Here is a 13,949-nt window from a genome sequence, read left to right as displayed (position 1 = left end):
ACATCTAAGAATGGGTAGGCTGTAATATCATAAATATTTGCTTTTGGGTTTAATACTGCTTAACTTTATTGCTATCACAAAGGAGTAAACAAGTCCCCTTGTAATCGCTTTGAGCAGTGGCAGGTACTCTTTAAAGCAGATGGTCAAACACAAATTGTGCTTGATCATCTGCTTTCCTTGCTGTAACAACAATTGCCACAGAGAAGATGGGGGAACAAGTGTTCCTCCATCTCCAGTGTGGGCAAATGTCCTGACCACTTAATGCGGTCCTGGGCTCCCAAGTCGAATGTAAGAGCCCTAGGAACCACTGTGAGTGCGACCGGAGGGGTGGAGCTTCCAAGCATTGTAAAAGTGATTGAACAACTGTATATAAATATACAGTATACATTTAAATATTGTGTGTGACCGTGTGACTTACTCAGTAAAGCAGCATAAGGAAAATGTATGAATTTACAAAAACATTACATCGTAACCAACTAGAAAACTTCTCTTATTTGCTGTTTACCTTTGTAATTTTATAAAAGTTCTAAATGAGACTGACTGTAAAAATTAGACTGGCTGTAAAAATGGTTATCCTTCCTAAAATATTAATCTATTTCAGAGCTCTTCCCATCAACGTACCTAAATCCCACATCATCACGCTCCAAAGGGATTTGTCTAGATTTGTTTGGAGTGGTAGGAAGCCCAAATGCAACAGACATGTACTTCATGCTCCACAATCCCTTGGTGGTTTGGGACTCCCTGATCTGTGGTCTTATTACCTCTCCGCTAAGTTTACGCAAATAGCCCAATGGCACTCAGAGGAAAAGGATATCCCCTGGTTGATTTTCGAACGGACCTCTATTTCCCCCTATTTTTTACATTCCCTTCTTTGGTGCAGTTCTGTGATCCCCAGACACATTATCCACTCTAACAAGGTTCTTAATCATCTATTCCAGATGTGGATGAAGTTTAAGGATAGTTATAAGCTGGTCTCTCCTGTACCCCCCTTGACTTCATTTTTGGGATATATCGACTCCCCTACATTACCACTGAATGAGAGGATATGGAGCCCTGGATTTCCAGGGGCCTGTTCTCTCTTAAAGCCCTATCTTCCTGTAATACCTTCTGCACCTTTGAACAACTTCGGCATATACACAAGCTCCCTGGTTTGGAAGCTGTAAATTATAATATTATAAGGGACTTTTTCCAATCTCAGCGCTCTCTGACTCTCCACCCACCTCATACCCCCTTTGAGATAATCTGTTATTTCTTCCCTAGGGGTAAGGGCTTGATCTCATTGCTTTACAATCGCTTTAATTGATCCCCTCTACCTGATAAACACAAATATATGATCAAATGGGAAAATGATCTCAACTGTACTTTCTCCGTTCTTGATTGGCAAGGTATGCTACGTAATCTACGTAAGTGCACACGTTCTAGTGAGAGCAGAGAGACCCCCCCTTAAACTTTTTATTAGATGGTTTATGACCCCGTCCCTTGTACATTCTTTTTATAATTCGTTTTCCCCTTCATGCTTCAGGGGATGTGTGGAGGAGGGTACTCTTCTGCATCTCTTCTGGAGTTGTGAACATTTGAAAACCATCTGGGACAAAGCTAAACTCAAGGTGTCGCAGTTATCCGGTTTGAGTGTTACCATTACCCCAAAAATTTGCCTTCTTTTCGCACATGTCCCGGATGTTCCCACTCCTATCTCTAGGTTGATTCATACTTTAATGAGCTCCATCCACTGGATGATTGCCCTGAATTGGAGGTCAGAGACCCTGGTTTGGTCACAGGTTTTATCGAGAATGGAAGTTCTCAAGCTTTCAGAAAGGGTTTTTCAGTCTTTACATGGTTCCATGCCAGTTTTTCATGCCAAATGGGATATCTGGGATACTTGCTCTTGAACTATGCCATGTTATGCTGGTTACCTTGGTCTCTATTGTTATGCTTGACTCAAATGTTATATAATATCCTTCTCTGATTTGCATGCATATCATGTCCACTGTTACTTATTCTTCACTCCATTATGCTCCACATTGTTCTTCACATTTCTATGTACTGTATGGATTGTGTTCTGTTACATGACTTTCTAATAAAAACTTTTATAAACAAAAAAATAAAAGTTCTAAATGGTGATGGAAAGTTAAAGAATGTAGTAAATATGAGTTTGTATAATTTCTGGTATTGTTTACGGACATATTTAATGGTCTAAAGAACCAGGGGTCTCGCCCTTCCCCAGGGAACAGTTTGTCCCCACTAGGGGTGCCTGGGGGCAATGTGGGTTATCACCTCACGTCATAAATGAAAGATTAACATTGCATATACTTCATGACTATTTTGCGACTGGTGTCTATTCTTGTAATTTTACAAACTTCTTGATATGTACCTCAATGTATAACGCTGTTCAACTGTTCTTTCATATTTCTGTATCATCGTTTTCTACCTGTCTTTGGAAAACTCAATAAAGTATTGAAATTTAAGTATAGTATGTAAAATGAAAGGAAGACATGTTGAAATGAACAAAAGAAATTAGAAAAAAAAACAGGTGCAATAAAAATTAAAAGCTGATAATATTACATTAGTGTGATATAAATTCTCTGTGCAATTCTCGGGTATTTTTTTACCATGTGGCAGAAAAGATTGGAAACCTTGTATTCTGTGAGAAAACAATTAAATACAATTTAACCTTTATAAATATACTGCGTTATTGCACTATACACACCATCATTGCTTCTTACACTTTATTTTAAATATATTCTTGTGTCTGCATATATAGTCCATTATCTTCATGTGATGAAATCTAAGGGAGTAAATGTTGTCTGAAAATGAGTTCATCCTCGGAATGATTACAACTGGAGGAAAGAATGTATATCACATTACTATACACACTTGATTTTAGAATGTAGTTCAGATTGAGACTTATCTGATTCCTCAGTCCGCAGAGCTCCAAGTACAATTAGTTATTCAATACAATTTTCTTCTAGCTGCAAGCTTTTTTTTCCTGATATACAAAAGTTAAAAAAAAAAAAAATGTTGACTTGTCTTTAATCAGAGGCATTCAAACCAATGTCATCCTTCATGCAGCATTCAGTAAAATAACGTCTTTTAAAATCAATTTAAATGTTATGCTGAATGGATTTGCATTTGGTATCCAGAATAAATCCCAGATGTTTCATAATGATCATTATTTAGGAACACTGATCATACATTACAGCAGTCAATGTAAATTGGAAGGATCCAAACTGTTCTAGTCAAGTGAACCTATTTTAAATGATCCTTTAATGGTCTACTGGTGGAAAATTTGCTTCTGTGATATCCAGAGTGTCCGGTAATACGTTCCCTGAAAACTGCAAAAGAAAAAAAAATGATAAAGTTGTTGTTTTCATTGTACCTACATGTCACAAATAATTTTTCTAAAGTTAACTTGACATATTTTCTGAATATTTGCAAGTACTACTTAAGACCATGGATTAGAAGATGCCCGTCGTTACCTCCCTTGTCCAGGAAAGCAGCTTTCTGAGATTGCTTTCAGCGTTCAGGTGAAGCCTCAACTCTCCTATTCCCCAGTCTCAGAAGATAGTGGCCAGCAGGGGAACTTTCATTCCCCCCTTTAATAAACCTGACTACTGGGAAATCGTGGAGGGTGGGTGGAGCTTTTGTTTTTTGCCAGATGAGTATAGCATCATGCACCATTTGACACTCCGATGGGCTGCAGATAGGTACTTGGGTACTCTGATGGGCTGCAGATAGGTACCTGGGTACTCTGATGGGCTGCAGACAGGTACTCTGGTACTTTGATGGGCTGCAGATAGGTACTCAGGTACTCTAATTGGGTGGAGACAGGTACTCGGGTACTCTGGGCTGGAGACAGGTACTTGGGTACTCTAATGGGCTGAAGACAGGTACTCGGATACTGGGGTACTCTGATAGGCTGCAGATAGGTACTTGGGTACTCTGGGCTTGAGACAGGTACTCGGCTACTCTGGGCTAGGGACAGGTACTTGGGTACTCTGATGGGCTGGAGACAGGTACTCAGGTACTCTGATGGGCTGGAGACAGGTACTCGGGTACTGTGATGGGCTGAAGACAGGTACTCGGGTACTCTGATGGGCTGTGGCAGGTACTCTGATGGGCTGGTGACAGGTAATGATGGGCTGGTGACAGGTCCCCTTTATTACTGGGAAATCAGTATGTTTTTTTACTGTGCACTGTAATGGTAACTGCCTGTTACCGCAATCTCCTCCTCACACAGGATCAGTACGTGAGGAGGAGAACAGGCAGTTACCGGGTTCATTGACATTTGTAACTGGCAATTTCATTGGCTCTTTATTCTGATCGGGGATGGGCTGTGTCAGAGTGACAGACCTCATCCCTGATCGCCGCTCTGCGCTCCCCCGGGGGCGGGCATGAGCGGAGAGACAACACATGTGACCCGCTGTGATTGGACACAGCCAATCACGTGATAAAGAGCCATTTTCATTGGCTCTTTACCCTGATCAGGGATGGTCTGAGAGATGTGCCTCATCCCTGATTGCCGCACTGTGCGTCCCCGGGGGCGCATGTTAGCCGCGATAATGGGTGGATGCCATATAATGCCCACCCGGAGGGAGGGAATGTTCCTTTCGGCGTCATTTTACAATGCGCCGGTAGGTAAGGGGTTAAGCACATTTATTAATGAACTTATTAGGAAACTTACATAGCTCCCAACTGTTCCTGATTTTGAGGGAGTGTCCCTCAACAATATCCCTCTGTCCCTCTTTTCTCCTCATCTGTCCCTCATTTTGGTCTGATCTATACAGTTGTATATAAAATACATTTTTTATCTTTCAAAACGTTTTTTTCCCAATTCTAAAGCTTTAATCCAATTTCTAAAGTGCTGCATTTGTAAATTTCAAAGCCAGTATAAAGGAATAATAGTGGCGAAAAAAAGCACTTGTGGGTTTAACTAATCTCTTTTTTTATGTATAATTCTCCTTTAAGAGGGCGTGAGTCCTATGCCTACATGCTTTTGCTAATAGGTGTTTCTCATTCCCAGCTCAAAAAGTTAGGAGGTATGTATGCACTTATGGACTTTTATGTCTTATTGCACAATACTAGTGGCACTTTATTTATATTTTAGCACATTGTTAATTGCACTATTTTTATTATTATTGTAAAGTGTATGGATATGTATTGACTCCTAGCGCTAACCCATTTAGGCAAACAGATTTTTATTGTTTTTATTCATAGCAGATTGTATAAAACAATAGTCTTACCTGTGGTAAGGCTGTGTTTGAATTATGAGTATCAACTGTAGCAAGAGATGGGATGCGGGAGTCTGGGATTGTCTTGTTTTCCTTCTTTCCCAACTTTGAACTGCGAACTACAAAAAAATGTATTACTCATATGACAGTAGCTAATTACAATAACAAATATAGCAAATAATAGTTGTTGAATATGTGTGGGGAAGGTTTCTACTAAAACTATGTGGTAGTGGAGGGTATCATCCTTGAGTCAAAGATATAGCAAAAATGTGGATAATAGGACTTTAAATACCCCTCTAGTGAACACACAAAAATACATAAATGTTAATAAATTAAAATCTGTTTATTTCTGCCAATAAAATGTACAAACCCGATTTCAAAAAAGTTGGGACACTGTACAAATTGTGAATAAAATCAGAATGCAATTTCAATATTTTATTCAGAATACAACATAGATGACATATCAAATGTTTAAACTGAGAAAATGTATAATTTTAAGGGGAAAAAAAATTGATTTTAAATTTCATGGCATCAACACATCTCAAAAAAGTTGGGACAAGGCCATGTTTACCACTGTGTGACATCCCCTCTTCTTTTTATAACAGTCTGCAAACGTCTGGGGACTGAGGAGAAGTTGCTCAAGTTTAGGAAAAAGAATTTTGTCCCATTCTTGTCTAATACAGGCTTCTAGTTGCTCAACTGTCTGAGGTCTTCTTTGTCGCATCTTCCTCTTTATGATGCGCCAAATGTTTTCTATGGGTGAAAGATCTGGACTGCAGGCTGGCCATTTAAGTACCCGGATCCTTCTTCTACGCAGCCATGATGTGGTAATTGATGCAGTATGTGGTCTGGCATTGTCATGTTGGAAAATGCAAGGTCTTCCCTGAAAGAGACGACGTCAGGATGGGAGCATATGTTTTTCTAGAACTTGGATATACCTTTTAGCATTGATGGTGCCTTTCCAGATGTATAAGCTGCCCATGCCACACACACTCATGCAACCCCATACCATCAGAGACGCAGGCTTCTGAATTGAGCGCTGATAACAACTTGAGTTGTCCTGGTCCTCTTTAGTCCTGATGACATGGCGTCCCAGTTTTCCACAAAGAACTTCACATTTTGATTCGTCTGACCACAGAACAGTTTTCCACTTTGCCACAGTCCATTTTAAATGACCTTTGGCCCAGAGAAAACGCCTGCGCTTCTGGATCATGTTTAGATATGGCTTCTTTTTTGGCCTATCAAGTTTTAGACGGCAACGGCGAATGGCACGGTGGATTGTGTTCACCGACAATATTTTCTGGAAGTATTCCTGAGCCCATGTTGTGATTTCCATTACAGTAGCATTCCTGTAAGTGATGCAGTACTGTCTAAGGGCCCGAAGATCATAGGCATCCAGTATGGTTTTCCGGCCTTGACCCTTACGCACAGAGATTGTTCAAGATTCTCTGAATCTTTGGATGATATTATGTACTGTAGATGATGATAACTCCAAACTCTTTCAGATTTTTCTCTGAGAAACTCCTTTCTGATATTGCTCCACTAGTTTTCGCCGCAGCATTGGGGGAATTGGTGATCCTCTACCCATCTTGACTTCTGAGAGACACTGCCACTCTGAGAGGCTCTTTTTATACCCAATCATGTTGCCAATTAACCTAATAAGTTGCAAATTGGTCCTCCAGCTGTTCCTTAGATCCTTATCGATGACGTTCATCTCCCAGGAGTCAATGCACGAAGGAAGTGAGGGCGTGAGCCGTGGCCGCAGAGGGAGGAAGAGGAAGGAAGGTAAGTATATTTTCTTTAAAAACAAGGTAAGTGAATCAAAAACAAAAATTTTAATTATTCAATTGTTTTTCAGGTAATTTAGAGCAAGCAGACAGGGGAAAGTTCATTTTGAGAGTGGAACTCCGCTTTAAACAACAACATCTCATGCTTATACAGCAATTCTTTAGCCATCAGAATCCTAGCTGAGGGCTGGTCATTTCCCCATGGACCAGTAGGACAATACTACAAGGGGTCACCCACTGATTGCATTGCCATTTTTGGTCTGGCATAGTTGAAATATATTTTTGGCTTACATATCATGTTTGTAACAAGAAAAATTTTCCTTTTGGCTGCTTGCACCTATTCAAGAGAGGTCCTGAAGATGCGCTAATTTCGCAAAATGCATCAACCTTATCTATGAGTCATAATATGAGTTTCTGAAAGTATTAATATACAAGCAGTTGTATGAAATATGTGATTTTATATACATTTTATCAGTAGAAATAAAAGAAAATTTTACTTTTGTAACATTTATGTATTTTTGTGTGTTTACTGGAAGGGTATTTAAAATCCTATTATCCACATTTTTGCTATAAAATGACAATAACAAAATATTTAAAATTACGCTTTTTTACTATCTCCATGTCAATTTGTTTTCAGCAAGTACAGAAAATATTGATTAATCTTGCCAAAAATACAGTATCCTTGTGATTTCTTGTGAACTGACTTGAAACTTAAAAAGAATGTTACCTTTTTTCTGTAAATTTCTAATCCCCCCCCCCCCCCCATAATGGCATTGAACAAAGACAGAGTAAGGCTAAATTAACATCTCTGTGGCTAGGGAACATGCACAAAGTCGTGTACATTCCCAACCTGCAGAGAAACGTACTGCACTTTAGAAGATGCACAGGGATGTACCGTAATTAATTCTCAATGCACCTCCATGCATCATCAACTTTGGCATGATTAAGTGTGGCACAATTTCAAAAAGGGGTTGGGGTTTTTCTCCTCTGTGTATCTCACCAATAGGGCTGCTCTACCCTCGACGTGCATGTGCAAACACATGTGTAAAATGTAAATAGAGCCTCAGTGAGTGCAATCGTGAAGGGACAGAAAGTGTTATTCACAGAATCACCAGGCAAAAAAAAGGGAAAAAAGACTAAAAAAGAAAAAGAACATAACCACATTTACAGACTGGTTTAGCTGCACTATATTACATTTTTATACTTGTATTTAGAGATGCTTTACATTTCTAATGACTAAATACTATAGAGCAGTGATGGCACACCTTGGCACCCCAGATGTTTTGGAACTACATTTCCCATGATGCTTATGCACTCTGCAGTGTAGGTAAGCATCATGGGAAATGTAGTTCCAAAACATCTGGGGTGCCAAGATTCGCCGTCACTGCTATAGAGGTTATATAAATTAAAACATACACCATTTTTGGATATTGCATAGGTTTTTTTAATTTTTTTCACCATATCAGAGGCACAACATGCAAGTCATCAGTATCTAAAATCTGAGTGTAAAGTTGTCTAACTTTCTCTGTAAACCCACTCTGCATTGCCATTTTAATGGAGTCTATAATGAAAGTAGAACAGACCATTTTATAGAACTCCGTGATAGTCAGGCGGACTCTTGCACCAACAATCCTTACATTCTCCAAATAGGTTACACTCTAACTGTACAATGTCCCTTAGATTTCCTAAAGCTTTAAAATATGAAGACCTATCTTACTTTGCAATCCAATTAATGTATATTCAATAAGGCAGGTCTTGCCCTACATTTGTTGTTAATTGATATAAAGCAGATTGTACTGTACAATAAACAGAGGCGTAACTAGAACCTTCAGGGCCCTGATGCAAGAAACCATGAAGGGCCCCCCAGACCCCTGGCCGGGGCCCTTACCTTCAAGCCCAGGGCTCTTCCCACTAATCCTGGGGCTCTTTACACTCGTTGCATGGCCTTTTATTACGGTCCCGCAGCAGGATTCTTTCACAGGTTCTGCAGTGGGCCCCCTTCCTGCAATCTTGTGGGCCCCCTTCCTGCAATCTTGGGGCCTCCCCACAGTGGTGCAATGCCAGGGTCCGGTCGCAAGTGTGACCTTTGCGATCCTGGAAGTTCACCCACTGGTTTGCTACCGGGCCCCCTGGAGCAATGGGCCCGGTAGCGATTGCAACCCCTGCATCCCCTGTAGTTACGCCCCTGACAATAAATGTATGTGGTGAGTTTAAGGGCCTGTCCTCATATGTGTGGTGAGTTGTTTGGTGTGTTTCATTTTAAGTGCATTGTACATTAATTTTAGGCACTGTAGAACATGCACTTTGATAAAAGCTCATAAAAGATGCAGCATTCAACACACTGCACCTAAAACACACATAAAACACACAGGTTCTTAGCCAATAGAATGTATCACACCAGCGGGGTATGGGCTTGTTGAACAGAATAAATTCATAGCAATGCAGAGTTTTTGCAGTTAGCAAATACATTTTACAGAAAAAACATTGCTCTATGTAGCACCCCAACCAAAAATTAGCAGCCTGGCATGGCAATCAGTCCAGCAAAGGGTAATGTAAAACTACACTGGGAGCCCTAACAAGCATTTGTTTGATGGTCAACTTTTATACGGAGTCCTCCTGTACTTGAGAATGAACAGAAGTCTCATCAATATTATTTTTTTCTTGAACACCTGCCTGTCCTTAACACTAGCTTCAGCCTCAATAAGAACTTTTAGTTATTTAAAGCTGAAGTTTAGCCCCCTACAATTTGTTTTTCTATATAGCTTTAGTGATCTAAGTTAATTGTATTGAAGTAAGTCCCACTTTGTGCAGGCAACTCGATCCTGTAGAAATATTTCATGCAGGGTGCTTAGTCCTCTTCTTGCTGCTGAACTTATGGTGCTGCCATGGTCCAATGTGAAGCTGCATTTACCAAGTTTTGGATGAAGACCTGCCCCCTTCTCCCTGCTCCTCTATTAACCTCCCTGGTGGTATGATTCTTTCCGATTTTAGGTGCTGAAAGCGGTACAATTATTTTGCATGTAATTCTTAAGAATGAGCAGCCCAAACCAACTATTTACATATGATTTTTTATATATATATATATATATATATATATATATATATATATATACACACACACACATATATATATATATATATATATACATATATATGTATATATATATATATATATATATAAAGTACAGTAAAACTGCAGGAAAGGGCACTGGGGGGCAATCTAATGTGAATTAATTTTATTTTGAATTGTATCAGTGTATTTGGTGTGTTTTACTTTTGAATTTGCCACCGGTTCCACCCCCCTGCGAGCGTCACGTCGCAGGAGACGGAAGCCGGGGCCCAGAGAGCATAGGGAGAAAGATCCGCCGCCGCACACCACCGGGATACATCGCTGGATCCCGGTGACAAGGTAAGTAACCCCTCTACCAGGATCCAGCGATGCTTCTGGCGGTACCCGGAGTGTGGCTCGGGGTTACCGCTTTTGGCACTGAAATGTAACCCCGAGCCACGCTCGGGAATACCGCTAGGAAGGTTAAGAAAAGTTATTTCATGGGGTTGATTTACTAAAATTGGAGAGTGCAAAATCTGGTGCAGCTGTGCATGGTAGCCAATCAGCCTCTAACTTCAGCTTGTTCAATTAAGCTTTGACGAAAAACTTGGAAGTTGATCGGTTTCTATGGAGAGTTGCACCAGATTTTGCACTTTTCAGTTTTAGTAAATCAACCCTATAGTATACACTTCCTGTAACACAATCTCTGAACTGGGGGGAAAGGATCCCGTGATTCCTGTGACTCTCCCCCAGAGATATTGTTACATGCAGTGTATACTATGGAACACATTTTCTTAATAGAGGAGGAGGGGCAGACCCTGTGAAGAGCTTGTTCACTACAGCTTCACAGAAGACTCCAAGCTATTTATTCCCTCAGTGAGAAAGCTCTGCAGCAGGAAGAGGACCGGACATCCTTACACAGAGGATTTCTACAGAATCCAGCAGTCTACAGAAATTGGGGCATCCTTTATTACAGGTAAATTAAGTCACTGAAGATATAGAGGATTTTTTTTTTTTTAGCTAAGCCTAAAGTGTTACTAAACCCACAACAGTAGAATCAGTCAGTATATGCACTAAAGGAAGCTTGTTTTACTCAATGTGGAACCTAAGGGGTTATGCATTGCATAAAAAAAGACTATCTGATGGTGAAGCTTTCTGTAAGTTACCTACCAATGTATATGGCTAAATTCTGTTATCTGTTGATGGATTTTGTTTTGTTAAAACTTAATAAAATCTTTGAAAGTAAAAAAAAAAGCTATCTGATCCTGTCTTCTCTAATCCTGCCCTTTTTTCATAGTCCCCAAACCATCTGCTGGTAGTAAAGAGCCTTGGAGGCACTCTGCACATGCTCAGTTTGGTGTAAAGTACTAGAGAGTTTTTTTGGAAGAGGGCATGTGATCAGCACAGGGTTAATCAACACTGTCCAGACCGAGTGTCAGGGGTCCTGCAGCCTCTTAGGACAGTCAGAGTAGAATGAAAACTCCTCCTACAAGCTTTAACCAGATACTGATAGAAGTCACAAGACTGCTATATACTGCTGATGAGAAAAGGTATCTAGCAGTTTATATTTACTAAAATAATTGCATTTCCATGTTCAGTGTACTGTGGGAGACCAGGTATAGTAAATGCAGGGTGCTGGGGTTAGTAACACTTTAAGCTTTATGGCTGCACTCCAGGATAAACAAATAGCATATTTGCAAGATTCTTACTTGAATCTTTGCTTTTTGTTTTTCTCCCAGATCTGTGCAGTAATCCAGTAAGAAAAGTTGTCTGTAATAAAGACCAGTCACTGCTGCTCTCTCTCCTTGTACAAGGTAACTGGTCTTGTATCCGACCCTCCTGTAGTGGGTGGGACCTGCTTGGTCCCTTTCACAGCTCTGATCGCTGCATGGGATATGTACAGCCCAGTGATGTAGTTGCAACTGCTTTACAAGATAATAACCATGTTTGCAAAGGCTTTAAGTGCACACAAAGTAGATTTATATTCTTTGTGGCTGTTGAGGAACATATTTCAATTAAATTTTGGGCTTGGGACTCAGCTTTTAAAACATAACATGATTTGAAATATAACACAATTGCTTAAGTATAGTGACCCAACCCATGGGATTCTAAGCAAACAGTAGCTGCTATGAAGAAGTATATACACTCACCAGCCACTTTATTAGTTTGGACCCCCTTTTTTTCTTCAGAACTGCCTTAATTCTTTGTGGCATATATTCAGCAAGGTGTTGGGAACATTTTTCAGAGGTTTTGGTTCATATTGACATTATAGCATTACACAGTTGATGCAGATTTGTCTGCTGCACATCCATGATGAGAATCTCCACTGCATCCCAAAGGTGCTCTATTGTATTGAGATCTGGTGACTGTGGAGGCCATTGGAGTACAGTGACCTCATTGTCATTTTCAAGAATGATTTGAGCTTTGTGACACAGTGCATTATCCTGCTGGAAGTAGCCATCAGAAGATGGGTACACTGTAGTCCAAGGGATGGACATGGTCAGCAACAATACTCAGGTAGGCCATGGCATTAAAACTATGCTCAATTGGTACTAAGGGGCGCAAAGAGTGCCAGGAAAATATCCCCTACACCATTACACCACCACCAGCCTGAACTGTTGATACAAGGCAGGATGGATCCATATTTTCCTGTTCTTTACTCCAAATTCTGACCCTATTCTGCATACCTTGGTTGTAACAAGTGGTTGAGCTACTGTTGCCTTTCTATCATCTCAAACCAGTTTTCCCATTCTCCTCTGGTATCAACAAGGCATTTTCATCCACACAACTGCCGTCATTGGATATTTTCTCTTTCTTGTACCATTCTCTGTAAATCTCAAAGACTGTTGTGCATGAAAATCCCAGTAGATCAGCAGTTTTTGAAATACTCAGACCAGCTCGTCTGGCACCAACAACCATGCCACGTTCAAAGTCACTAAAATCTTCTTTCCTCCCCATTCTGATGCTCGGTTTGAACTTCAGAGAGTAGTCTTCACCACATCTAGATACCTAAATGCATTGAGTTGCTGCCATGTGATTGGCTGATTAGCAGTTTGTGTTACCAAGCAATTGAACAGGTGTACCTAATAAAGTGGTTGGTGAGTATTTACTTTAATAATATTGGGAAATAGTTTCAGAAAAACAGAAGGTAAAGAAAAAATATAAAGGCATACCACTATAGAAATTATATCCCTCTGTGCCTTTAAGTTCTGGTAAATGACCATAGCTCAACTCTGGCAGCCTCATGTCGGCTCTTGAAAACTCCCATTTTTTCTTGTTTAGTTGAAGAAGGCTCTTTTCATTGGCAACCTGTTGTCAAAAGCATCTATGAGTTACTAAGTGTAACCAAGACTTCTAAAAAGTACATTTACTTTACTTTGCTTTATTGAACTATTCTGACTTATGCTTGCACACTGAAAACCCATTGATAACAAAGCTTTGTTAAAGGCATTGTGTGCTTTCAAATGTTATTGTAGTTATATTCTCTGTGCTGTTTGTTTGCCTTACCTTGTAATGATGGGCTCACATATTTTGGCTACAAGGTAGCATGTCTCTGTTTACCAGAGGGAGAACACAACTTCTTGTTCCATGTCACATAGCATCCAGTGCATGCCTAGCCATTTCTTCTGTTGCATCACAATGTTGGAAGTGTTAATGTGACGAAAACACATCTCTTCCAGCAAGGTGAGATCTCTGTTAATTACTCTGCCTGTTTGTGTCTGTATCAGATCTAATTACTATGTAGTGCTCACCTGCAGAGCGTTAGACAGAGAGACACAGAGATTATGGGATATATAGTTTCTTAACAGGAAGCTCAGTTCTCACACTACAGACAGAGGTTATGCATTAACCTGTGCTGTGCCACACAGCATGCCTCATGTTTAA

The 13,949-nt window shown here is 40.1% G+C and overlaps 1 protein-coding gene across 3 annotated transcripts in view; it reads right to left on the bottom strand.

The window, feature by feature from the left end:
• Positions 1-2,697: 2,697 nt before the first annotated feature.
• Positions 2,698-13,949, bottom strand: part of CDKL2 (cyclin dependent kinase like 2) — a 97,365-nt gene continuing 86,113 nt past the window's right edge. For all 3 annotated transcript variants that reach the window (XM_082243533.1, XM_082243534.1, XM_082243532.1), the window contains exons 11-13: positions 13,238-13,373; positions 5,241-5,347; positions 2,698-3,332 (exon numbers count right to left, since the gene is read on the bottom strand). In XM_082243533.1, coding sequence (XP_082099659.1) covers positions 3,264-3,332; positions 5,241-5,347; positions 13,238-13,373 — 312 coding nt within the window. In that variant the 3' untranslated portion in view covers positions 2,698-3,263. The remainder of the gene's footprint in view (positions 3,333-5,240; positions 5,348-13,237; positions 13,374-13,949) is intronic.

This window comes from Pelophylax lessonae (assembly GCF_965119305.1).
Source record: "Pelophylax lessonae genome assembly, chromosome: 1".
Lineage (NCBI taxonomy): Eukaryota > Metazoa > Chordata > Amphibia > Anura > Ranidae > Pelophylax > Pelophylax lessonae.
This window is presented reverse-complemented; position numbering and strand designations above follow the sequence as displayed.